The sequence below is a fragment of the Mixophyes fleayi genome, chromosome 6, assembly GCF_038048845.1.
Source record: "Mixophyes fleayi isolate aMixFle1 chromosome 6, aMixFle1.hap1, whole genome shotgun sequence".
In the NCBI taxonomy this organism is placed as follows: domain Eukaryota; kingdom Metazoa; phylum Chordata; class Amphibia; order Anura; family Limnodynastidae; genus Mixophyes; species Mixophyes fleayi.
In genome coordinates, this window is record NC_134407.1 from 140492515 (window position 1) to 140520280 (window position 27766).

The 27766-nt window shown below is 39.2% G+C and overlaps 2 protein-coding genes and 1 long non-coding RNA gene across 10 annotated transcripts; 2 read left to right on the forward strand and 1 right to left on the reverse strand.

Annotated features, from left to right (window-relative positions):
* The first annotated feature begins 58 nt into the window (after positions 1 to 58).
* TTLL9 (tubulin tyrosine ligase like 9) lies at positions 59 to 12004 on the forward strand. Of its 6 annotated transcripts, XM_075176566.1 has the most exons (15): positions 59 to 181; positions 1317 to 1363; positions 1528 to 1620; positions 1813 to 1953; positions 2207 to 2318; positions 2422 to 2607; positions 4595 to 4663; positions 4770 to 4860; positions 6446 to 6486; positions 7063 to 7150; positions 7952 to 8010; positions 8700 to 8896; positions 10175 to 10288; positions 10391 to 10515; positions 10606 to 12004. In XM_075176566.1, the coding sequence occupies exons 1-15, from the start codon at positions 167 to 169 to the stop codon at positions 10671 to 10673; spliced, it is 1446 nt and encodes a 481-aa protein (XP_075032667.1). In that variant the 5' UTR covers positions 59 to 166; the 3' UTR covers positions 10674 to 12004. The 6 variants fall into 6 exon arrangements, 5 of the variants coding, with proteins under 5 accessions (XP_075032667.1, XP_075032668.1, XP_075032669.1 ...); XM_075176567.1 differs by lacking the exon at positions 1813 to 1953; XM_075176569.1 differs by lacking the exon at positions 1317 to 1363 and having other exon boundaries at positions 84 to 181; positions 1839 to 1953.
* On the reverse strand, positions 9985 to 15491 carry PDRG1 (p53 and DNA damage regulated 1). The gene is made up of 6 exons (XM_075176581.1): positions 15319 to 15491; positions 14049 to 14121; positions 13683 to 13757; positions 13505 to 13585; positions 11492 to 11600; positions 9985 to 10272 (listed from the first exon to the last, which is right to left on the reverse strand). Exons 1-5 carry the CDS (start codon positions 15406 to 15408, stop codon positions 11512 to 11514), a joined length of 408 nt encoding a protein of 135 aa, XP_075032682.1. The 5' UTR covers positions 15409 to 15491; the 3' UTR covers positions 9985 to 10272; positions 11492 to 11511.
* Positions 15415 to 21003, forward strand: LOC142094440 (uncharacterized). Of its 3 annotated transcripts, none has more exons than XR_012677662.1 (4): positions 15415 to 15609; positions 15926 to 16036; positions 16794 to 17792; positions 18289 to 21003. It is a non-coding gene; the product is annotated as an uncharacterized LOC142094440 (long non-coding RNA). The 3 variants fall into 3 exon arrangements; XR_012677664.1 differs by having other exon boundaries at positions 17146 to 17792; XR_012677663.1 differs by lacking the exon at positions 16794 to 17792.
* The last annotated feature ends 6763 nt before the right edge of the window (positions 21004 to 27766 follow it).

Here is a 27766-nt window from a genome sequence, read left to right on the forward strand (position 1 = left end):
ACCGGCGACAGCTTTGGAGAAGCGACGCATTTCCGGTACAGTGACGTGTACGCACCAATCGCACGGCGGGCATCTGTTATCATGGTAACCCCTAAACCTAAATTATCAACAATGTTTGTGCCTCTGTAGAGAGATATCCAGCACCCAGCACTCTGCGGGAGGGAGAATGTCCAGAGGGAAGGTCAGTAAACACTCTCATACATGTATAGGATAGTAATAACTACATCTTCTGCACTGCTACTATAAGGAATATCTGAAGTTGGCTGTCTGCAATACTATAGAGTCGGTCACTCCAATAATTAGTATGTCACAAGTATGCTCTGCAGATAGTTTTAGTATGTAACATAACTTTGCAGGCAGTAATAGTAAATCACATAACTCTGCAGGTAGTAATAGTAAATCACATGACTCTGCAGGTAGTAGTATATATATTCTGCAGATAAACTTAGTATACAGAGATGTCACTCTGACTCCTTTAATCAGGGATATATTTCTCTGTCCCTGAACTTAGCACTGACTTTCCAGTTGAATTATCATGTGCTAAATTCCAATAAATTAAATGAGCCCAGGTTAATTGCATTACAGATTCATTGCTAAGTTAAAAAATGTATATATATATCTCAAGATAAAACGAGTCAGGATGAATGTTTTTGATTATGTCACTTGACTTGGGAGGTGCAGAATAATTTTCTCTCCATTTGTTTCCTGTCTGCCGCCTTATGCCTTTCTCCCTTTGTCTCCTGACTACCCCACATCCCTGTCTCTTATGCATGTACCTCCTGTTTTCTTCTTTCGTCTTCCCCTCTCATAACTACATTCCATTGTGTCCTGTCTGTCTACCCTGGCTGCCAGTTATACCCTCTCATGCATGCCCTCTTTGTCTTTCATCTATCTTGTTTGTTTATTGCCATACCCAACCTTGTCTCAGTATACAGCCCATTTTGGTGTTTATTCATTGGTAAGTTGGGGAAAGAACCAGGCAACCCTGAATCTGCATCACAAGTAGGGATACAGCTGGGCCTGGTTGCAGTGTTACTTCAGTTACTCTCTCCTAACACCACTATTTGTTAAATGCCAAAATAATCTATGATAATAATGTCATTTGAATTGGTTTGATATTTAAAGTACTCAGCGGTAATATGCCATGTGAAGTAATCTGTGGTAATAATAACAGTTCAAGTGTAATAATATGATGTTATCTGACTTTCCTATATTCTACTGAAGACTTTTATTTGTAAAAGTTTTTCATTTGAGTACAGCACGCTAAACTAACTTTTCTTGGTACATTAACCTTTATTTTTCTCTGCTTATATCAGGCTGTCGCATACAGGGGTCAGTATGGGTACCAGAGGCAGAAGGATCGGTAAGGGTGAAAATATACTTGTTTTTACCCGTTTCTAGTACAATAGGACATTCTTAAAATGATGACAGATAAATGAATAGAGGCTAATAGCAAAAAGCACCTAGAAATATCTCCCTGCATGTTGCAGCACAGACACATGTCCACTTTATGTTTGTTTTGTGCAGAGAGCCCAGATCCTGCATCCGATACAAGTGTGCCCTCATAAACACCATTGCAGACGTGCTGAGACAGCGACCAGGCTGGACAGAAGTTAAGGAGTAAGGTTTGGGTATATTCTGCTGTTCACTGTACACCCTCAATGCCTTTGGCTTTGGTATTCTACCCTGTCGAGAAATCACTTTCCATTTTAGAGGGTCGTGGTCAATCCTTCCTCCAGTAGTTAGGATCACTGTACTGACTTCTGTTCATTGTTCAGGATAACTGAAACACTTTGATTCCTCTGTACACAGAATCACTGCCTTGCTTTATGTCCCAGGTATCATAGTGCCATACTTTCTTCCCATGTTTATCATTACTTCTGGCTGGGGCACAAGGTCACCGCCTTTCATTTTGCCTGAAGTACAAGGTCAACGCCGGACTTATAAGCAAGGGTAAACAGTCATTGCTTTTCCTCTTCCGTCTGGCATGTGGGTACTGGTTATCTTCTGGGCTAGGTCACAGGGCCACCATCTTTTCGCGTGCCTATGGCACATAGTCACTGTCTTTTCACTACCCAAGTTACAATAAAGGTTTATTCATCTCTGATTTCCATCTTTATTCTCATGCTCTCCTACATTGTAGTAAACTCTCAAATCTTGCCCATCACAACCCTACGGTTTCTTAAATCAGAAATGTTTTTTACAGCGATGGTGAGTGGGATTTTTACTGGTGTGACGTGAGCTGGCTGCGTGAGAACTTCGATCATATTTACATGGAGGAACATGTACGCATCTGCCATTTCCGCAATCACTACGAGGTATATCTTTTTCTAATGACATAATTGTATTTGCAAGACCAATCCTGCCTGCCACTAAGCTGGGGCTTGGGGCACGACCTACTGACTGTCTCTTTTTCTTCAGCTGACCCGCAAGAACTTTATGGTGAAGAATTTGAAACGTTTCCGTAAGCAGCTCGAGCGAGAGTCTGGTAGATTCGAGGCGGCAAAATGCGACTTCTTTCCCAAAACATTTGAACTGCCGGCCGAATATCACCTATTTGTAGAGGAATTTCGCAGAAACCCCGGGATCACCTGGATTATGAAGCCAGTGAGTCTGGAAATGGAGTAAAAGTGCACCCATGATCTACACTCAGTGAAGGCAGCCTTTCTATTGGCTGAAACAGTATTCATGAGAATGCAATCTATCAATGCACTAATAATCATAGAGTACATCTAGAAAATAGTTATAGCTGGATAGGAGTTATATTTGCAAAATTCCTGCACTGCTAGGGCATTTTTTTCACCCTTGTGCTAAGTATATTTTGCTACTTTTGGGCTAATCAAATCAAACTTCAATTCAAATTAGATCAGTTATTCTGTCCAGTACTCACACAAATCACATCTTGGTTTCTTTATAACCCGAGACTAGATTCCAAAAAGGAGCGCAATACCAGAAAATAACATATTTTTCATTTATTTACCAAGTTGGGCAAACAGTTGAAAGGATGCAGCGGAAGTAGTTGGTGCAAGTGATACGACAGAAAAACATGTACCTTTGAGATGCCCAAAGCTTGATTCGGACATTGCTGCTTGCATTCTAGTTTGGCGCTCCCTTACTGTACATTGGCTGTGCATACACCCATTTCCCTCCCTGTGCTTATCAAAAATCGTAAACTGTACTAAGGGTTCTTTGTGATCGAAGATTAATTGGTCGTTGCTGTGTTCACTAGTGTATCATCCGATTCTGGCCATCACAAAGCAATTTTACGCAAAATATGGCACGTATCGGCATCTGCGTTAATGAATGTGAGGGGTCAATTACCTTTTTAACCCAACAAAAGAAAAAGACAAAGATTCTCTATATTAAGGGGCACTCCACCATTCTTCTATTATATAGTATAATAAAAGAATGATGGAGTGCCCTTTACTATAGAAAATCTTTGTCTTATTCTTTTGTTAGATGGTTTTATATTCATCTTGGATGGCACCCTCTGCTCTAGGAAAATTTATGAAAATAATCAATTGCGCAGATCCATTCTGAATAGAAATGTATCCCTCTTATAATTTGGACTCGCTGTGCAGAGTTTCTTCTTTCCCTTTCTTCCATTGCATTCCATTTTGACCCAAGCCTGGAATGTACAATAGTTTCTAGGAGGTGGCGCAATAGTGGACAAATTTTCACACTTTTCATTTATTTGCTAAATTAAAGTTGGGCAAACAGATGAAAAAGAGGGATTGTCATACTTTTATGTAAAACTACAGGTCTCTAGATAACAATGGTAACCCATATGCATGGATTGACGTAACATAAATGGGTGCCAGGAGTACAAATATGAAGCTATCACTTTTAGTTACATAAATATTTGTTTCTTTTATAGGTGATCATGAGTGATCAAGAGCTAATAAATAGGTCTTCCTTGTTTGCAAGAGAAAATACCCCCTTTTCAAATGTGTGTGCCTCCTTGTATTTTCAAATGGGGGAGGGGTATTTGGTTTATAAAAGATCAGCCACACCCTTGTATTTATGTAAATAATGTGTTGGTTTTTCTTGTTGTGATCATGATTGATCACCAGATAAGAAATTAAAAGGGGCACCTTAGTTGTGAAGAGGGGCTTTCTTACTTGTTGGTTAAAAGTTTTTTTCTATAACAAAACAAATATAAAAATAAAAAAGTGGAAACCCCTCTTTCAAATTATGGTACCCCCATTTATTTTGGAGCTGGGGGTGAGTTCTTGTAGAGTTCCCCCTTCTCCTATATACTTTAAAGTCCTTTATTGTCTGCTGATCAAGGATGATCTGCAGGCAAGCATTAAACAGGAGCATGTCTTTCTGAGCCAGGGATAGGGAAATTGAGGCTTTGCCTATTCCTGGTATGTCTACTACTGCAGCACTACAAAATAAACCACCAATTAAAGTGGCTAGTGTTCACTGGGTTTTCTTTTTAACCCCTTAACTGCAGCAGGAGAGGGACTGGCTGTCCACAGTTTTGGGCTGCATATAGTGGGCATGTCCCACTCACCCTTAGTATTCAAGGGGCTAAAGCAAAGAGATTGTATATTTGTATTCAGAAATGTAATTATTATTTTTTTTGTAGGTGGCTAGATCGCAAGGAAAGGGGATTTTCCTTTTCCGGAAATTAAAGGACATCATGGACTGGAGGAAGGTGCTGATTTTGGGTGACATATCTTTGAGAGGGAGAATATGGTCACAGCTCAGTGTGGTGACAGGAACCAACTAACTCTCATCATTATTATACCCCTACACCTCAGGATGGAAATCGTACAGATGACCAGAAAGATGAAATCTCAGTGGAAAATTATGTTGCTCAACGTTATATAGAAAATCCGTACTTAATTGGAGGTGAGAAAAGGTTGTTGTTGTTATGGTGACATTACTATATGTTATCACACTTTTTTTGCCTTAAAAATGTTCCCAATAGGCTACTCGCCCTCTTGACTAAAATTTGCCAGCCAGCCCCTGGACTGACATTATGCATTGCTTACGGGAATCCTGTTCTCTATGGCATTAGGACAGAGACATGGGAGTAAATTTATCAGGCTGCGGATTTGAAAAAGTGTAAATGTTGCCTATAGCAACCAATCAGATTCTAGCTGTCATTTTGTAGAATGTACTCAATACCTGATAACTAGAATATGATTGGTTGCTATAGGCAACATCTCCACTTTACAAACCCGAAGCTTGATAAATTTACCCCATGGCCTCTAAATTGCTGCAGTAGCTTTGTAGCAACATCACTGGATTCACTGCATAAGATTCATTCATCTGCCCTAATGTAGAGAACACCAGGCCCAGTGTTTCTTACTGAAGATCTTCATATTGCACTTGTCACCTACACACAGCAGAGGCAGCCATTACATGGGTTAAACAAGTATTCAACTTATGAAGAAAGCAGTGAAGTCACTGAGGAACCAATATTCCTTACAATGTACACTGGGAATAGCCTAGGAACCAGTGACAGCACTGAGACACTTCATGAGGTACTGGTCGATGGGTGATGGTACACTGCATGCTCATGAATATTGGTTCGGTCCACAGAATTACCGCTTCCACTGTCTTTACGTGGCCGATTCACTTTCAAGTGGATGTTGTTTATCCCTCGAGTTAGATTCTTAATGAATAGATTAACAGTATTCGTGGCAATAGACACACTGGACTGTTTTACTGTGCTTAGCAGCCATAAAGAAGAAATGGTTGGCAGTTAAATGATACTAACCTCAAACATTTACTTTTTCTTAGTTTTTGGCAGGGCTCTTGGTATAAGATAACATATTTTCTTTACACAGGCAGTGCTTGTTTATGCCTAAAGCCGCAGAGTAATAATTGAAGTCCTATTTGGACCCTGAACCTTATTAACACCACTTACCCTCTTGCCTCCTGCACAGCTTTCATGCTGTTTCACCGATGTCAGAATTACAGCCAGCCCCTAGCAATCTCCATGCACAGTATGGAATCCTTTGCAACATTTCACATTGGGAAGCCAAAGAAAAGGGTATCTTTGTATGCAGATGACATGTTTACATACCTTGACAGAACTTGAACTATTTCACACTGTATTACCATTTGCTGTGTAGTTAAGTTCAATATATTGTTGCATTATCGGTCACACTTTTGCCTAAGGACGCTAAAAGTGTCTGACTGCAATGAGCACGCTGAAAGTGGACTAAAGCTGAAAAATATATACTGAGCAAAAGATTTAATATGAAAGATGGATGAATTGGTTGAGCACAGAATGGGTTTCATGCCGCTGGCAAAAAAATAAAATAAAAATCGGCCAGCAACAGCCGATATAGTAGAGCTCATATAAATCCGTATAACTAATATAACTTTCTAAGGTATGAATATATACTTCTTATATGGCATTTTAGTTTATATTTAATTTTACTTCTTGGTTTCAAATTTAAGTATCTATACGCTTAATTTGCAGGGCGAAAGTTTGATCTGCGAGTTTATGTTCTAGTTACATCGGTAAGATACACTTCCTTGGTCTTTTACTGTTGTGTCACAGAACTTCTTATTTCATTTGAAAGGTTACGGTGAAGTATTCAGAAACAGTGTTTATGTTAAATAATCTCTCACATTTTCCCATAAATATCATCTTACCTGTCCTCACCAGTCTCCTATACTAGTCTGACCTCTTCTCCATCGTTTGCCCTCTGTCATCTACTATACGTCTGATCTGTCCTCACCTATCTCCTATACAAGCCTGACCTGTCCTCCATCATCCACAATACACCTCTGACCTATTATCCATCATTTACTGTACACATCTACTCTATTGTCTATCATACTCCATTGGTACTGCAGTCTCTGTTCTATGACATATTACTGACAATCACAAGTAAACTTTATAGTGCAAGTAGAATATTTGCTGTAACCAGTAGCAACCAGATTTTGGCTATTAGTCTCACTAATCAAAATGGCTCAAATGTGGTTGGTTGCTATGGGTTACAGCACATCTTTGCATCTTGTTTCATTGTGCATTAACCCTATCCTTACATTAACTGTGTATTTATAATAACCTAATATCTATCCTCATTAAAGTACATTCCACTCAGAGCCTGGCTGTACCGAGATGGCTTCGCTCGATTCTCAAACACACGTTTTACACTTAGCAGCATTGATGATCAGTGTATCCTTTATTAAGTGTTTTCCCAGAAAGGAGGCTACTGAATATAAATTACACTTGTAGGGCCTGAGTCATTAAGAAAAGGAAAACAAAAAAAGGAGTAACTGCTCCTGGACAAACCATGTTACAATGCAAGGGGTGCAAATTAGTTTATTATTTTGCACATAAGGAAAATACTAGCTGCATTTTCTTAGCACACAAATACTTGATAGCTTTATTTTTACACTGAAATTTAAAGTTGATCTAGGACATACTCTACCCCAAAAATCAATCTGTCCCTACATTTTAAATTTACTCCCCCCTTCAATGCAACATAGTTTTGCCAATCTGCAAAGTTGCACCTTTTTTTTGCCTTACCTTCCTTAATGACTCAGGCCTGTAGTGAGCAAAATGTGTTGCATTGAAAGTAGTGTCCAAGTGTCATTTACCACACATTCTGAGACAGTATAAAAATCTGTCCATTTTGTGTAGTAAAAAAAAAAAAAAAAAAAAAAAGCACTATGAATTATTGGTAGATTGAAAACAACAATTCAATTATGTTATATCTAAGGTCTATTAGAACATCTTGTCATGCAGTACCCCCCCCTCCCCAAACTTCTGATTGTCCATCTCTGGGAAGATCTGCCTGCTAGATTGAACAAATAATTGCTGAGCCTGTAATTGTTGCACTAACCTGTGCAAGTGTCCATGAAAAAAAAGAAGTCACAAAACTATAATATATTCTGTTCTGCATCCCCTACATTATTAGGATAATCGCCAAGACTCTTTCTATAGACGTGCCTGTTCTTAACTCACTGATACAAGATATTCATTTAACCAATGTAGCTGTCCAGAAAACAGCTCCAGATTACGATCCAGAAAAAGTAAGTGAAGCTGCTCACTGTAGTCTTACGGGGCTATTTACAAACAAGAAAAGAAAAAAATTAGCCCCCTTATTAGTTATGTGCACACACGCCTATCTTTTTATCTGGCGCATTCATAGGTGCACACCCCAATTCTCTTTGGAAATGTCTCCCCATTGTGTGACCTACTGCGGTTTCTCCAAAATGAGGGAGAAATCGTGTTTGTCAAGGAGGTTGGAACTAGCTTCAAAATTATATTTGTCAGAGAAAAGGAAATACACAAAACATGTGGGTAATGCCTTTTCTGAGAGTCTGTAGTGATGGCTGTTTTTAACACAAGTTCCACTTTACTACATGTCACGTCGCTGATACTTGTTAACAAAGAAAAGATGATGACCTTGACAGTAGAGCTACATTTAACATACACAGGTCTTTGCCAATTGCTCTGAAACACGGCAGTATGTTTTCTCCACCCTAGAGACTCATTTAATTTTCCTACAAAATATGTATTTTTTTTTTTGCATGTGGGCACAGTCAGAACTCCTATACAAAGCCTGCATTGAGCAAGAACCTACCAAATCTGCCCACTTTCAGCCACCCTCACAATCCTGATGCATAAAAACTGGCACATTTGGGCACACCACCACAAAACTTACATTTTTGGAGCTTCATAAATGACTGTTCTGTATCACAGATCTCATTCTTCCCAGGGCTGCAAATGGATGATAATGCAGCTGCGGCACTACCTGACGGCCAAACACGGCCCAGAAGCGGTGGAAAACCTCTTCCAAAATATGGACAATATCTTCATCAAAAGTTTGCAGAGTGTCCAGAAAATCATCATCAATGACAAACATTGCTTTGAACTATATGGATATGACATTCTGCTGGACGAGGACCTAAAACCGTGAGCAAAACCTCAAATACTTTATCTGGGCTTTATGTGCACTATCTACACACAGAGGAGGCAGCCAATTTGTGGGCTGAGACAATATTCATGACAATACAATCTATTATTGCACTAGGAACTAGTGACACTTACCTGATTGGGTGGACCAGGGAGTGAACTTTCCCAATTCGGGTCTGTTCTGCAGAAATCAGCATTATTGGTAAGTGCAACACTTTGTTCCTTGTGAAGCTACATTGTCATGAATATTAGTTCAAGGCAGAGGATCACTTACATTTATATAAGAGGCAGCCAGCTAGGAATGTCTGAAGGCAATCTATAGATTCCACACTAGATTGTGATCCATAATATTATTATTGGATATGTTGACAGAACTTGAGAAAATAACCACCTCTGCATTTCTGTTCAGTTGTCAGCTGACCGCAATCATTGCGTCCCATGTGTGTAGCCAAAGTGGTCCCTGAAGGGCTCATTTACTAAAATGACATTCAAGTGCAAAGTTTACACTAAACCAATTAGCCATTTATTTTCACTGCCTTACCTGCACTATACAAGAGCTAGTTGCAGATTGGGCACAGTGGTTTGTATCTACATGCAATGTTATTCATTTATATAACTTACTAAGTGGTTAATTGGTACCATATAACGTTCCTTTGACAACATTGAGAGCTAACAAGTTTCAGTAGAAGTGGTTTAGGAAGAGTCAGATGGTACATTAAAGCCATCTGTTGCAGAACTACAAATTTCACCATGTCCTGCTAGCCTCTGACTTGTAGGGAGGGTTAGAATATGTAGTCCTGCCACAGCTAAAGTCATAGGTTTCCTAAGATTGGGTAATAGCAATAATCAGCCACAGTACATACTATTAGAATAAGCACGTAGTATACTTAGTAACAGTTGTATCTTAGCCCTATTGTGCACGGATGTCACCGATTTCTAGGATAGGCTACAGTCTCAGAAATATAACATCACTGAGGTCCATAATGAACAGATAGTCTGCCTCCAGTGTACGTAAATAACTCTTTAATGTTGGGTACTAGAAAATACTATGCATGAAAAAACAAAGCCACCAACATGGGGAAAAAAAATTAGATATAAATATTTAATAATATTACATTGTACAAATAAAAGTTTCAAACAGCGGTTCTATAGCAGATGTATAAACTCTAAAGTTTAGCTGATAAAACAGATATTGATCATCTGTGCACACATGTACGGTTCTGCACATGTAGCCACTCTGGTCACTGCCACTTATTGATAGCTTGTGGCTTCCCACAGGTGGCTTCTGGAAGTCAACGCCTCCCCTTCTCTGACCGCCAGCAGCCAGGAGGATTACGAGTTGAAGTGTCGCTTGCTGGAAGATACCCTGCATGTAACTGACATGGAAGGAAGGTGAGGACACAGATATGTTTCTTTCCCCATATTACATAGCACACCCTATGCACAACTTGGAAAATTCATCCCTAGCCTTCACTCAAATAACTTTTCTTTCAGACTAACAGGGAAGGAGAAGAGAGTTGGGGGCTTCGACCTTATGTGGAACGATGGCCCTGTATCTCGTGACGACGGGCAACAAGACCTGCCCAGCAATGGAACCTTTGTGGCAAACACACACTTAGGTGAGAGACTCCTTCAGCAGTTAACATGTCAGATTCATTAAGGCATCCAAGTTACCGATCATCTTTGTTTTGTGTTTTTTTTTTTTTCAGGATGCGTCAATGACAGGAAAAAGGCACTTGGACAACTAATGAAAGCTGCTAATATTAAGAAATTATGATTATTTTATATAAATGAAATTGAATGGAATACAGAATTGGATTAACAATTTCCAAAATTGTAGTGAGATAACTATGAACTGGAAATGTATCTTGAATCAGGGCAGTACGACTTTTGCCTAAGGGACCACTATTTATTTTAGCTTTCTACTTTGTTTTTATCAGCCACCTATTTTCTCCTAAAAGAATAGCGATTGAGTGTCATCAGTGTACAGGGCATATGATTACTGATTTAAGATGCATTACTTTAGACAACTCTAAATACAGCCTGGTCTAGTATCCTTGGACTAGTACTAGATCACAACCAAACTGCATTTTCATGGAAGCAATATTACATGCAGATATATGGAATGACTATGGGAACAAAACAGTGTTGCCATCTCCCAAGTAATGGAGAAAGACCTTCTATCTATACATTGTTTGACACGTCTTTGATCCAATACCATAATAGGACAAACAATATTCATATTTTTATAGAATACACAGACAGTCTGCTGCAATGGATCTTGCAATCTAATTTCCCAACCATAAGTGCATGTGCATACACAAGTCATTTTAGCCAGAAGTCATTTAACCTAATAGATTATTAGTCCTTGTGAGGAAACACACCTGGATGAAGGGAGAACATACAATTCACACAGGTTACACCATGGTCACATAGCTACCCAGTGGCGGGAGGCAGCAATGCTAAATGAGGACCACGGTATAGCACAGATATTTGTATACATTCACATACTGCCCCTGGTTTAGAATGGGATTAAAAAATTATACACAGGAGATAGAAAGAATGAAGTGTGCGGTTAGCATAAAGGTCACTCACAAGGAAGAAATATCCTTCTGTTACACTCCTCTTTTCAACACTTTATTAATGGCTTTCATTTCATCCGGATCCAGTGGAGTCAGGTTAAAACCTTTCAGCTCTGGTTTACCTGCAAGGATAAATATCAAGTAGTGAAATAGTGTAGCTGTCCTCTCTTAAGTGATATGTTACTAAAAAGGAGTGAAGTGCCAGTGAAATTTCACACAGCTAGTTTCTCAGTGGAAGAGCCCATTTTTGCAGAGTTGTGAAATGCAGTTTCATGGCCAAATACTGAACAATTTCGAATATTCTGCTCATCTCTTAGTTACCTAAACATAGTAGGGCCAACCATTTAAGGAGGTGAACGAATAGTTCAATGAAAGCAGCCTACCATATCTAAATGAGGTTATTGCTTCCTAATGGGCTGACCTGTTCCATTCTCAGAAATAACAGCCCATAAGATTGCTGCTTCCAGTGTGTGAGGACGTTTTTTTTTTTTTTTTTAAATGAATATATTCTGAATAAAAAAAGTAATTCTCAACAAGCGTTCTAAAACGTGATGAATTTATTTCCTCCCTTGGGGGAGAAGGGTGTATATACAATGGTTTGTGTTTTTAATATGCCTTAAAGAACAATCAGTTTTGCCACATTTCAAGAGTATTTTGTTTTAAATCTAGCTAGAATAAGACTAGCCATTTCCAACTATGCAAATGAATGAATATATAGAGAACAAATTGTATTTATGGTTTTGTTTCATATAAAAGGGTTGTCAGACACCAAAATCTCCCCACATTAGTGGGGCAGGAGCCTTGAATTGCTACTCTGTAGTGTGACCATTTAGGTACTCTGGTTAGCTACGTTGTCCTGGACCATCCCACTTCCAACTTTTTTTACATAGGAGATGGCTGAACTGAAACTCTGATACTGTTAGCATTCTAACAGTCTGACTACAGATTGTTCTAGCCCACTTCATCTCCCGAACGCCAGGTTCTGACCTCACCCCAGTAAAATTCAGCTAAAAAAGTGTATTACAGCTCTCGCCAATCAAAGCTCTCAAACTAATAAAACCAGTTTTGTATAACACAAAATGTAGATCATTCTATACTCTGTCTATTATGAGATAGTAAGGGCCACAAATGAACCCATGGCTTGAATCTACATATCCCACTCAGCCAAACACCCATTAAACAATTCTGCTCAGTTACAGTTTGTCATCCTTTCCTCCAGCTCCTGAGAAGCTGAAATTAACACATCACCTGGCAACAGTAGCAGCAGCAGACATTTTGTTGGCTATGAATTCATTAGAATCCAGTGACACCACTTTGTGCCTCATGCCCCAGTGAAGTCATTGATTTTTTAGTGAATGGTTATGCTGCATTCTCCGGAGTACTAGATCAACTCAAGTGTCCACTGTCACTGGAGATAGGTAATGTTATAAATAACTTTCATCTCCATTCTAGCTATGCAAAAGTATTCTGAATGAGGCGGCCATTTAAAAGTCACAATAAAATGAAAATCAACAAAATCAGACCCATAGCAAATAAATCAGAGCCACAAAGTCAAAAAATGTTCTTGCAGTCAAATTTCTTTAATGTATTTGAGTTGTGTCCTTTCATGTGCGCCTGCCCTGGGATACACCACTTAATATGTTTGGACTTCCTTCAGTGCCGATTAACAATGTATTTAAATAACCAGGCAAAGATGTTTATTTTTCACATCCTAGGGATAGCACGCCAATTGTATCTAATGCAGAGAACATTTCTCTGGCCTCATGTCCCAGGCCTCAATATGGCCACAGTGGATAGGGAAATGCTTTGCCTGCATTGTAGATAGGTAGATAAATAAAATACGCTGCAGCATGTAGCTAGTCAATGTCTTGGTGTGTGGGATGACCTCTCTCCTTTCAGAAAGATGGCAGGAATAATTAAGCCATTTTCTGTACATAAAGCTAATTCACACCTATGACATAACAAATATGTTTTGTTCATTTTTATTTAGCTCCACCTAAAGAACACATTACATTACAAAATTTACCTTGTGCCTCATATAACTGGTTCACTTTTAATTTCAGCTGTGAGTGAAGTTTGTTTATTTCTGCATCCAGTTGGTCCTGATCTGTCAGAGAGAGTTACAATGTTCAGTTACAATGAACTTAATAAAACTGAAAAACAGCCATAATTACTTATACCCCCAAATCCTCCAGTCCTCTCACCTCGCTGAATCATTTCCTTGGTTTTATCTTTTGGGAGATTTATAAACATACTGCCAAAGCAAACAGTCACCGGACCTGAAAATATAAAACAGTAACATCACAATCAATATATCAAAGTGTTATTTCAGAACCTATCTTAACCAAACATTGTATCTTAAAACTGGACCTGTGGCCTGTACACAAATGAGACAGTCATTTTGTGGGTTTAACCAATAAGTCATGGATATACAGCCCACCAATTCAGCAGGAACCAGGGCCACCACAGAGGCACTCTGCTTCTAAATGTATGAACAGTATTGCATACACTGCTGAAGTATGAGAAGTTCTGCCTTCTTATGGCATGAGGTCTGCGCAATCTCCTCTCACCCTGAGTGTTGTCTCTGCTGAGGGCTCTTAGAGCTTCTCTATTCTGATTTCTCTTCATGTCCAGGTCCACAATCTATAAATAGAAAATAAACGGAGGTAAGCCGTTAAAACCCTATCACCAATACATAGAGCATTATATAACACCCTAGATACATTCCCCTGAACTGTACCCAGTAATCATCTCCCCTTCACATAAACCAAGTATTACCCAAATAATCAGTCAATAACCTTATCACTTTATAGGAGGACTGGATTACATGTAGGTTGCAGTGAAAATATTCTACTTCAGCATTAGATAGCCATGTTACAGTGCCAATATACTAAACTTGCTTCACTAAGTCCGAGCCATGCCACAATGCTGATATTATACTCTTTACCCAGCATGAGTCATATTACAGTGCCATTATATTAATCCTGCACTATTCAGCCTGAACCATGTCAGTGCTAGTAAACTAATCCTTTACTCAGTCTAAACCACATCACAGTGCTAATATTCTACTCCTGCTTTACCCAGCCTGAGCCATGTCATAGTGCCAATATTCTACTCTTGCTTTATTCAGCCTGAGCCATGTCACAATTATTCTGCTCCTGCTTTATCAAACTAGAACCATGTCACAGTGTATACTAATCCTGTTTTACCTGAGCCATGTCACAGTGCCAATATATACTACACCTGTTTTAGCCTACCTGAGCCATATCAGAGAACATTCTGTTGCATCTTTCTGAAGTTCTCATTTATATCATTATGGAGGCCTAGGGAAGTGGTCCTTCCTAATGCTTGCACCAGCAGGGAATTGCTAAAGAGTGCAGCTTGGACTTTTTTACGTTGTTATTATATTCCATAATTAACAATATTGTAAATGAATATCCTAAACCACATTGTCACTGTGCAGGTGCATCATATCACACAATGCACTGTACTGTCCAGATGGAAACCTACTGTTCTACAATCACCAAATTGATACTCAAATTCATTGTTTATTTTATTACATTTAGGGTCACCTTATAAAACCATAGAATTAAGAATAGTGAGAATTGCACCCAATACGCTGAATTGTAATGCACTAAACAAGATGCTAACAATAAAAAGGGCACTCTCCGGGTTGAAGCTCTACAATTTTGGATTACCCCTCGAAATTAGAGACACTTGGGAACTGTATTCTGCTAATGTTTGTCCAAGTTACTTGACATAAGAGTTATACTGACATGCTCATGTACCCCGCCTATACAATCCACCAGCCGCAGTCTATTGTCACCCTCCTTATATTACCTGCCGCCTGTCCACTAGCACATCCTCAGCTCTCCCCTCCACCTCCTGGAGGTATGCCAGCACTCTGTCCGGCTCGCCGTACTCGTCCATACTATAATCTGGAGATCGACAGCGGCTAAATCCCCTTCAGTGTAGGTACCCTGGCGCGTCAATATGACGTCACAGGGTCATGTGATCGCAGCGGTCACATGGTACATGGTGTAGGCGGACTGCTGGAAGTCTATGGTAGTGGGTGCAGCAGGAGCTCCATCATTTCTTTCTGCTCTCCTGGCATCATTCATGCTGAAAAAGGTAAGAAGAAGAAGGGGAGTGTCTGTGTGTCAAACATGTGTGTGGGAAGCTGCTCTGGCACAGGGGGGCATGTGTGAAAGAAATATGCTTAACACTAACATAGGCAGTACAATAGATGGGATGTGTAGAACATTGCTGAAAGATTTTACTACGGTGCCATCAAACCACTCTCTGACTTACAGTTGTAATGGGGGGGTAACCTCATTAGCATGGTCACTGACTCACTGATAATGAGGTACAGGAGGTGCTAAAACAATAAAATACAACATACATATATTGTTTTATATAGTGCTGTTTGCAATCATTCTTTTAATAGGGAGAAGATCATACCTTCACAAAAAGGAGGCGTATTATACAACATACAAAAAAAATGGGCTGTCCAGCTGAGATCAATGTATTGCACATTATCAGATACCCAGATTTTAAGGTAAATTCCGTGTTTAGCGTATTATATTGTTACATTTAACAAAATGTTAAACATTCTGAATTAAATTTTGCTTAAATATTTTTAGAAGGGCAAAGCAAAATCAATAATTTAATGCATGTCTTTATTTAGGGCTCCATTTATTGTGTGCATGTGTGTGTGTGTATATATATATATATATATATATATATATATATATATATATATATATATATATATACACACACACACACACAGTATATAAACATAAAAACAGGTTGAGGTATGCCACTGCTGATGTGCACAGACATAAAAAAAAATTATAATTTTTTAATAGATCCAAACAGGGCCACCTTAACAACAGTATGGGTCCCCGGGCACAGCAGTGCACCGGGGCCCCTATATATATAAATATATAAGTATAATTTTTTTTTTAAAAAAAAGGATATATATATATATATATACACATACACATACACATACCCAACTTAAAGGATCTATACAATTTCAACTATAAAAGTAAAGTCCTTTTTTTTTTTTTTTTTTTTTAAATCCCCCTCTTAACTTACCTTTAAATCGCGATAAGTTGAATCCTCTTCGCTGTGCTCCTCCATGCTGTGCTCGCAGTGAATGTCGGGCGTGATGACGTCATCACGCCCGACATTCACTGCGAGCGCATCATGGAAGAGAGGACCAGGGAGTGAGCCGGATCGTCACCTGACCTGAACGGTCAGGTGACCGCAAAAGGTAATTTTTTTTTAATTTATTTTTTTCTTTACAGGATTTTTTTACAGCAGCAGACCTGCCAGGGCCCCCTTTCCCCCTGGGCCCCCAGGCACCTGCCCATCGTGCCCAATGGGGAAGACGGCCCTGGATCCAAACTGAAGACATAATGCATCAAAGAAAGTAAAAAAAGCCTTTACAATACAAAGCAATCATGCCTACGTAAATTAGATTTCCACATTTATCTGAACATAAATTTCATGCAACTAGTGTTGTAAACTTATCATGTTATTTTGTTTTAATAATCATTTAATGTTTGTATTGCTATGCTTTTAATGTTTAACTTTATTTACGTCTGTAATATTTATTGTGCTTTATAAATTTTTAATTACAATTATCATCTATAACAGTTAGCAAACTTACCGGAAAAGGTCGACAGAAGAGTTCAACAAAAAGTAATCAGTTTGCACAGAGATGGAGTTAGAAAAATAAATGAGATAATGCGTCACATTAATGCGTTTGTGACTCAAGAACTTTTCCCTGGTGATGATCCCCCTGTAGCTTTACGGAGACGCTTTTACCCCACAAGAAAAGACCTAGCCAATCTCATGTTTAAAGCCAAACACAAAGGTCGAAACTCAAGCTTTGATCGGGAAAATGTTTTGAACCTGTTAAAAGAATGGAAAGAACTATTAAAGAATGGAAAGAACCATTAAAAATTGTTGTCGTCCTAATACAACCACAAATAAACAAAGTTTTATATTATGTTACCAAACACAATGGCAACAAAAATGATTGCAAATGTATGGAAACCAGATCACACTGTTAGATGCTACATACAGAACAACAAGGTGTGCACTTCCACTGCTTTTCCTTTGTGTTCACACAAATGTATGCTATGCAATAGTTGGAGCATTTGTAATACAACAAGAAACATCAGCATGCATACAGGAGGCCTTGGAAATTTTCAAAAAATGGAACGTAAACTGGAATCCAAAATGTTTTTTGGTCGACTTTTGCCTAGAGGAGATAAAAACAATATCTCTATTATTTAAAGGTTAGTAAAATGAATGTTTACTTATCATTTTTTCTATCCATCTGTTTTTTTATAAATATCTTTTAGCTTTAAACTGCATCATTAAATATAAGTAATCTTAGCTAAAATGTATAATGATCCAAACAAATCAAGCTACGTGTAAGACAAAATAAACAAGTAACACCTGAAAAAATTAATTGATCTCATCTAACGCAACCAAAACTTAATTTTTAGTTTTGGTTGGAATTAGCCTTTCAACTAGGCTTCAAGTACCATCAACCCTTTTACAAACTTAGTAAAGTTCAAAACTGAAGTTACCTTTACAACATGAAACCTATAAGTAACTTTGCATTTAGCCAATCAGAGCAAATAATAATAAGAAAAAATATCCATATAAGTTAAGTTTAATGATTTTGGAGTGTAATTTCAAATGGCATATCTGATAAATTGACTTTGCATTAAACAGTGTTCTTACATTTTAGATACACAAACATTACTTTGTGATTTTCATTGACAGAAAGCTTGGATGGAATGGGTGACCACAAAAGACCATTGAGTGCACAGTTGTCGCAGTGTTGTATTGAATATGCTTCGCAGTGTAGCACTCGCTACAAATATGGAGGAACACAACATTGCTCTCAATACACTGACTAATTGCCAGATTTGGAAAAACTGTGATGCACTAAGGCAGTGGTTCTGAAACAAGTGCATGCCTGAAATAAAGGTTAAAGTTTCCCTGTTTTTTTAAGCACAATACATGACGGGGGTTGTTTCACAATTTTTAAATAATTAAAGGTGAAGGTATTGCCCGTAGCAACCAAAAAACTTCAATCTTTTATTTTCTAGAAAGTAGTAGCTACATGATAGCTAGAATTTTATTGGTTGCTATATCCACTATATTGCACCTCCACTTTTCCTTTTTATGAAGATTTAAAAATTTCGATGTTAGGGCAGGCCTGTACGTGTTATGTTTATTTTTATACACAAGTGACGGTGGCTTAATGGTTAGCACTTCTGCCTCACAGCACCGGGGTCATGAGTTCAATTCCCGACCATGGCCTTATCTCTGAGGAGTTTGTATGTTCTCCCTGTGTTTGCGTGGGTTTCCTCCGGGTGCTCCAGTTTCCTCCCACACTCCAAAAACACACTAGTAGGTTAATTGGCTGCTATCAAATTGACCCTAGTCTGTGTCTCCCTCTGTATGTCTGTCTGTGTATGTGTTATTTTTGTGGTAAAACCATCATATTTTGGCAATGTTAAATTAATATGAATTCTTTATGATGTTTCTCTCTCCCTCCCTACAGTAATGGGCACATGTTTTCAGGGCTGGCTTATTACATATTGCAATTAACACAAACAATGGACTGGAGCGCCAGAACGAGACACTTGAATATACATACCTGGATGCCTACAAGAATTGCACTCTGTGACATGATTACAGTGCTTCACAGTAGTATTTTTCCTAATACTTACAAGAAGTAAAAATTGTGTTTTCAGTAAATATTTGCATTGCTATTTATAGTAATGGCTTGTGCTACAAAACTGTGTTGCATCATTTTTTTTATTATATTCTGAGAATGTATTTCAAGGTAGAAATACATTAAGAGAATTACAACTTGCTTTCTAATATGTCCTGGGTAATTTCTATTACGTCATGTGCAGGGCTGTCATCAGAAATGTGGAGCAAAGTACAAATTAATCCCTTGTAATTAAATGCACCAGCAGAGGAGGTGTATCCAGAATGCGGTGGGCACGTCCACATCATTTACCCAAAAATGACCTTACTTTCTTCTACATTCAAACACATGAAAATTTCTCTTACCTTGTAAACACATGTGTTGTATTTTTAAATTTGTAGAAGGATGGGAAAAAATGAACCCATCTTACTCAAACAATCCATTATTTATACTGGACACAGATTGTTTTTCTGACCATAGTGTAAGAGAGGGAGATGAAGCTGAATAGCCCTCTGAAGGTATGATGCACACGATGTCACCACTTGAAGATCTTCAGGACTTTGAACCACGAAGGAGGACAAAAAGAACAACACTTATTATTAATTGTGTACAAAAATATTACAGACGCAGTTTATCTGTTGAAAGAAGAAACATATCTGGGAAATTTGGAAATCAAATTTAATACTTTGAAGAAATCATAGTAAACCTCCCTAAAGACCAAGGCTTACCATTGATAGAAACACCCAAAAAATGGAAAAATTTGAACCTCTTCCAAAAAGAAAATATGGAAAGCCTAAGCATCCAGCGTCCCAGAGGGATGGATCAAGAGGAGATGTCTTACAATCGGTAGAAATAGATCCCTGAATTGCTGAATCTGAAGAATTTGCCACTGTCCACTAAGGCACTACAGTTACTGAGAGCCCATGGGTCACAGTCAATGGGATCAAATTAACTACTGCTGATAAAGAAGCTGTACCCAATGACGCCTGGTTAGATGACAATGTCATGAATATCTCCCAGCATTTAATATCTGCGGGATACATTGTTACTGCCAATTGGGAGTGTTTCTACGGTTGACTGTGATAATGTTCTGCAAATACACCATTTGGGTGCTCACTGGGGGGTGTCACACAGGTCTCAGAATTCAGTGACTGTTTATCACTCCCTAAATCCATCAATTCCAGAGACTCTTAAAAAACAGATGTTGTGTTTATATGCTCCATTTACTGGTGGATATTCTGTACTTGAGATAAATTTGGTGTGTTGCCAAAAAACGGGATGGTGCGAATGATTGTGGGGTATTTGACTTGGCCAATGCTGAGTCACTGGCAAATGGATTCAATTTAAATAAAATACATTTAGAACAACACAAGATGAGGAAACATTTAGTCAAATGCATTGAAGAAAATAACATTACCATGTTTCCACATATTAAATTAAACAAGGCCCAAAAAATGTTAAAAAAAATACAACTCACAACACATTGCCTCTGCAAGATCCACAAGCCTAAAGAAGGAATGGTGGAGTGTGACCTTTGTAAACTTTGGCATCATTTCACTTGTGTTGGCTTAACAAAGGATGACAAATGTGTTTAAAACAAAAAGAAAACTGTTTTACTGTCCTCAATGTAAAGACAAAAAGAGACAATAGATTAATTACATTGTCATTTTTGTGATGCAAATTTACCTTGCTATTTTTATTTGAAAGGAAAATTGTATTATATTGCATTTACATTTAGTTTTGTATATATTGCAAATTAAAAAAAGTTAAGTTTATGACAGTTGTTGTCTTTGTTTTTTTGCCATTTCATTTATTTACAGTTAATCTTTGTCATGTAGATGGTTTTATAATGATTTAAATTACATCAGAATTGTGGAATGCTGAGTTTTAAACAAGTTCCTTGTTATCACTGTATAGATATATGACCCATGTGGTAAAGTCTACATTACACGTATTGCTGTGACTTACGGCACGGACGACCCCATCCTGCTACTTCACTAGGAAGTGGAAGGATGCGGGAAAACCAACTGCTCTCCCGGGAGTGCGGGAGATCTATGCAGAATTAGGGAGTCTCCTGGACAATACGGGAGAGTGGGCAAGTATGATTAAAACATAACCTAAAGCATCCACTACAAAGCATACAAGTGTAATAGTCAACTCCTGTAAGTAAATCTACATGCACCAGACATAAAGCATACTAACACCATACAAAGGAGCTGGCAACTATAATTGTCTGCTAGCGAAAGCAAGTTTTGTGAATGGGGTATCTTTATATATGTCTAATGCATGCTAATGTGCATTAAGGTTCTAAAATAGAATAATAATTATAAATAACTTTTCTTATGGGCTGATATCTACACATTATCCTTTACTTTGAGTTGACCTTTCAGTTTGCATTTTTTGCTGTAATTTCCAGCAATTTATGACCCTGTATCTTAAGTTTCTCTCTCTTTCACTCAAAGATCTTGGTTTTTAGATCTCTACACATCCATATGAATCAGTAATGAGTAACCACAAGAGAAATTAACTCTTAAAAGGTACTCCCAATATGTACATTTTAGCAATAAAAAAAAATGCCGAAATAAATGTTATATTATTTTTTTAGAGTGACTTGCAAACAAATTCAAGACAAAATGCACATATTATACTATCCATTTTCATGTTATTTAGTACTGATACTACCATCACAAAAAACAACCTCAGTAATATAAGACAGTACAAGTGTGGCTAAGAGCTGGCTAAATCCTATTTCCCATACAGTCAATGTACCAGGTACCTACACTGAAGGGGATGTAGATACCGTATTTTTCGCTCCATAAGACGCACCTCGTTTTTAGAGGAGGAAAACATACACTGGCCCCTTCACTCACAAAATACACTAGCCCAGTGGTTCCCAAACTTTTGCAGTTTGCGGCACCCTTAGAGTCTCTAAATTTTTTCAAGGCACTCCTCCAAAATAATTACTGAGCGGTCCTGTTTTAGAAGTAGTTGGGTCAAAAAATTCTAATAAGTATTTAGGTCACAACAGAAATACTTATTTAGTTGTATGCAAAAATTCCCCTCTGCATCCAGACACACTGACCTCTCTCACGTTGCCCCCTCTGTCACGCTGTGCCCTCTGTCACCCTCCTCTGCCCTCTCTCACGCTGTCACCCTCCTCTGCCCTCTCACGCTGTCCCCCTCCTCTGCCCTCTCTCACGCTGTCCCCCTCCTCTGCCCTCTGTCCCCCTCCTCTGCCCTCTGTCACGCTGCCCCCCTTCTCTGCTCTCTGTACCCCTCCTCTGCCCTCTGTCCCCCTCCTCTGCCCTCTGTGCCCCTCCTCTACCCTATGTCCCCCTCCTCTGCCCTCTGTCCCCCTCCTCTGCTACGATCCCTCTCACTCTGCCCCGCTCCAGGCGCCAGCTATAGAAAAAAGAAAGCAAACAGAAACTTACCAATCCGCGCGGCGCCGGGACCCAGCAGCCTCCTCTCTCCCGCAGCTGTCACTGACGTCGATATTCAGTGACAGCTGCGGGAGAGAGGAGGCTGCTGGGTCCCGACGCCGCGCGGATTGGTAAGTCTCTGTTTGCTTTCTTTTATCTATGGCTGGCCCGCGGCACCCCAGTGACAGCTCCCAGGGGTGCCGCGGCGCACACTTTGGGAACTGCCGCACTAGCCCCTTCACTCACAAAATACACTGGCCTCTTCACTCACAAAATACACTGGCCTCTCCACTCACAAAATACACTGGCCCTTCACTCACAAAATACACTAGCCCCTTCACTCACAAAATACACTGGCCTCTTCACTCACAAAATACACTGCCCCCCTCTCTCACTCTCAAACACACACACACACACACTATATTAACACACTGATCCACACTTTTAGACACACATGCTATAGCCTCCAGCGTGCACACACACACAGTATAGCCTTACCTTATTCCCTCTGTGCGCGATGTCTTCAGCACTTCGGATCCTCCTGATCGGCCGTCCCCCCGCCTATCTGTGAGGACCTAGCTATCACATGGGACGTGCACCACATGACAGGTGCCGTCCCATGTGATAGCTAGGTCCTCACAGATAGGTGGGGGACGGACGGACGGACGATCAGGAGGATCTGCAGCCTTCTCCACACTGGAACTGTAAGTTTTCTTTTCTTCCTTCCTTTCTGGCTTGCAGTATTCGCTCCATAAGACGCACACACTTTTTCCCCCATTTTTTGGGGGGGAAAAAGTGCGTCTTATGGAGCAAAAAATACGGTACATCATTGTGGGCTGGCTAAATCCCTTTCCAATTCATGACCCAGCCAGCAGGGGGCCAAAAAGGTACCTTCGGTGAAGGGGATTTAGACACATTACTGTGAGCTGGCTAAATCCCCTTCTAATTCATGATCCGGCCAACAGAGGGCTAAAAGGTACCTACAGTGAAGGGGATTTAGCTGGCTCACACTGAGTGTGCTATTTCCCATACAGTGTATGTACCAGGTACATACAGTGAAGGGGATTTAGTCGCACCCGGTACCCAGGGAAGGAAAACACTAATTATGTCATATCCGGCACAGTAGCTCCTCGTATCATCATCATCATTTATTTATATAGCGCTAACATATTCCGTAGCGCTTTACAATTGGGGACAAAAACAGTAAGAAACAAACTGGGTACAACAGCCAAAGAGGTGAGAAGGCCCTGCTTGCAAGCTTACAATCTATGGGACAATGGGAGTTTGATACATGAGGTTATACATTTTGCATTTCGGTCCAGCCAGACTGCAAAGGTAACGTGATTCGTAAGCTAAATGATCACGTCACACAACAATGTTGGTTAGGGGGTAGTTGTCTTGTGTGAAATTGTGTAACGCTGTTCTCGCAACATGCCAACCAGGTATAGCTCCTCACTGTACAGGGCAAGACGATATAGTGTCTATGGTTTAATGCTCAGATGTCTAGAGAAGCGGACATTTTCTCGGAGAGTATTAGTTGCTTAATTATATGAGAAATTTAGCAACATGGCTCTAGAAATAGGGACAGTTTGTTCTGTTCATTCTGGTCTCTTGTATGTAGGAAGGAATTTCGCTCTGTGTGAATAAATGCGCACTCCCTGTTGAGCGCGTTTATAGAGGGGAGAGAGGCCATATGTGAGACATCAGATGCCCAGTATAGTGGCAGCAACTGATGTAACTGTTTAGTATTGTGGAACTGCAGTTCCAGTATGTTTGGTAGTGTATGCTCGAAATTACACTCAGTAAATGATTGAGTGAGAGCCATAGTATGCCTAATCCTGCAGCAGTATATGACTTGTTTCTCTTGTTAACACTTCTATTCACAGAAAAACCCATTCGCCGTTGGCGCTTTTCTCTTGTGATGAGCCTATTTTTGGCACTTTTGGGCTCTTCACGTTACAACATAAGTATAAGAAATTTTTTGCAGTATTCACGCAAGTTAGACCGTTTTTTTTCCCAGAATACTGAAATTAAGAAAATGCCATTAATTAGCTCATTTCCCATGACATAGTAAAGACAGTGTACCCAAAATGGGCAAAAAAAGACTTTTAATTTAGTTTTCAAATGTTTTATTAACAGAATAACAAGGGGATACAGAAAAGGGGAAACAAGGGGTAAATACAAAATACAGAGCACATTCTAAATAGATATACAACAAAATTATTCTGTATAATGGAAGTACATAATAATTGAAATTTTGTGATAATCAAGAATCAAAATAGATTGAGGGAAATGTATAGGTAAAATACAGGAGGGGGGGGGGGGGGGGGTGGAAGTCTCTATAAATCGGAATGATGAAGAACTGAAAGGATAATTTAATCCTGTCCAAGTACTCCAGGTACAAGCAAATTTATTTGGAGCATTATGTATGATGCTGTAAATAAATTCCATGTGGCAGACCTGCCAGACTTTATTACTAATGGAAAGAGTGGAGGGTGATTCTTGATTTTTCCAGAAAAAGGCAATCTGGCATTTTATGGCATTTAGTATGTGAGTTATCCGTATTTCTGTGTTTTTAGGGATATCTGGAATGTGGCGGGCAGGGCTGCCAAGAGGAATTCAGGGCCCCGGTACAGCAACTTCATGGGGCCCCCCTTATAGTTGAGCATGGCAAAAGTGGGAGTGGTCATACAATTGGGGGCGTGGCTGCGCATCATTGGGTCATGTCTATCGGGTGAAAAGCGCTAGGCCACCCTCCTACAGAAACAACCCTGCATTGCTGTGTACACCATTGGCAGAAGTGTGCAGTCCTGACTTTCAGGACAGCAGGACAGTGACCTCATAGTAGAGGCCCAGTTAATACTGTGGTAAATAGACCTGCCCACAATTCATTACATACTACAAGTTCCAAGTTCATATTATACCACAGTAATGCCGCCAATTAATTTTATGCCACACATAAGTGCCCTAATTCATATTATGCCTCGCGTAAGTGCCCACAATTCACATTCACAGGGGGGAATACAATGATAGAGGCCCACCAGAGGGGGTGTCGCCAGCCACTAGTGAGGCATAACCAAACCACCAGAGGGGGCGTAGTAAGCCCACAAAGGACATCTAGCACCATAGTGTAGTATATAAAGAATGCAATGTGTACATAAAGAGTTCACAGACTTGGCCTGCCCCTTACATTTGTCAGAACAGTCACCAAAAATTGGGATTGTCCCACTAGAACATTATACAGATTGTCCTGTACTCTCTTACCTGTTCTTGTAACTTTCACCACCTGTGGCTGCAAGTTTCTTTAGTTGCAGCTTGTCTGGGTCCTGGAATGTTGGAGGCCCTATTTGGAAAAAAAAATGGGTACATTTACAAAATTCCAATCAGCCCCGGCGTTAAATCAATACCACCCACGATTAATAATTAGGCCTTCGTCCAGACCCAAAATTAAAATAATAGTATTCTCATTTAATAAATAACAAAAACAACAACAAATATATTGGCACAAGATTATGGATATGATTAGAAGGACCAACTGCACGGGATCTGCAAACCCGTAAGTGAAAAATATATATAAAATAAACAAATTGCAGTATGCCCTCAGATCATAAAAACACTGGCACTGTAATGTGAATATTTAAGAATAGTTTATTAAAACAAATACATAATCTTTAAACACCATCTCTTGAGGATATTAACAACAATATAGGTGCACCTATAATAATCCTGATAAACTGAAATGAATTCCTCAAAGAGCAATATAAATGGTGTGAACTACATCAGGCTCATATCCTTATCCAGCCTCATACAGGAGCTCAAAAAACACACATCCGTTCTTGATCCTTGTGAATCTCCGTGTGACAACCACTAAGATTTAGTGCGGGTGAAAAGTCACTCCAATTCTCGGACCCCTTGAGCGGTGTCTCTCTAGTATAAATATACAATATAGATGGTGATATATCAATCACTAATGATCCAAAACACCTTGATTAGATGGTAACTACACCCAATATTGTCCTATGGGGCAGTGTTGATTCCAAGAAGTATTAAATAAATGTCCCGCAAAATGATGATATAGGCAATAAGTTGGAGGTATGGTATGGAGGTATGGATATTATCAAAGGTATAGATATATCCAAAAATATATAAATGTTCATCGGGTTATTGGAACAGATAGATAAATTCCTTACCAGGTACCTGGAATGTATGGTCAATCACCCGGTATAGGTGTGTGAAGGAGGAATTCTCACTAACCACGCTCCGGAACCATCAAACAGGCAAATCATTCTGGGAGGAAGTTTTTTTCATTAGCACCCTACACCGTGGTGCATATGAGGACGGAGAGGACATTGACCATACATTCCAGGTATCTGGTAAGGAATTTATCTATCTGTTCCAATAACCCGATGAACATTTATATATTTTTGGATATATCTATACCTTTGATAATATCCATACCTCCGTACCATACCTCCAACTTATTGCCTATATCATCATTTTGCGGGACATTTATTTAATACTTCTTGGAATCAACACTGCCCCATAGGACAATATTGGGTGTAGTTACCATCTAATCAAGGTATTTTGGATCATTAGTGATTGATATATCACCATCTATATTGTATATTTATACTAGAGAGACACCGCTCAAGGGGTCCGGGAATTGGAGTGACTTTTCACCCGCACTAAATCTTAGTGGTTTTCACATGGAGATTTACAAGGATCAAGAACTGATGTGTGTTTTTTGAGCTCCTGTATGAGGCTGGATAAGGATATGAGCCTGATGTTGTTCACACTATTTATATTGCTCTTTGAGGAATTAATTTCAGTTTATCAGGATTATTATAGGTGCACCTATATTGTTGTTAATATCCTCAAGAGATGGTGTTTAAAGATTATGTATTCATTTAATAAATAAACCTATTTCCCTCCCACCAAAAAGCCCCAGCAATAAATTAATAGTATTTACATTTCATAAATATACCTATTTCCTGCAACCATCGCTGCCATTAAATAATTCATAGTCACATTTAATAAAGAGACCTCATTCTCCCCAAACTCACCCCACATTCAATAGCCACCAAACTACCCCATCTTAAATTAATAGTTCCCACTA

Excerpts from the sequence above, each read along its gene's own strand:
- TTLL9 (XM_075176566.1), top strand. Across the intron at positions 4,861-6,445 it reads AAATCCGTACTTAATTGGAG|GGCGAAAGTTTGATCTGCGA; the intron begins GTGAGAAAAGGT and ends CTTAATTTGCAG. Across the intron at positions 7,151-7,951 it reads TAGCAGCATTGATGATCAGT|ATATTCATTTAACCAATGTA; the intron begins GTATCCTTTATT and ends CACTGATACAAG.
- PDRG1 (XM_075176581.1), bottom strand. The coding sequence starts at position 15,408 with ATGGACGAGTACGGCGAGCCGGACAGAGTGCTGGCATACCTCCAGGAG. Across the intron at positions 14,122-15,318 it reads TGCTAGTGGACAGGCGGCAG|ATTGTGGACCTGGACATGAA; the intron begins GTAATATAAGGA and ends TTCTATTTATAG. Across the intron at positions 13,586-13,682 it reads CAAGGAAATGATTCAGCGAG|ATCAGGACCAACTGGATGCA; the intron begins GTGAGAGGACTG and ends TCTCTCTGACAG.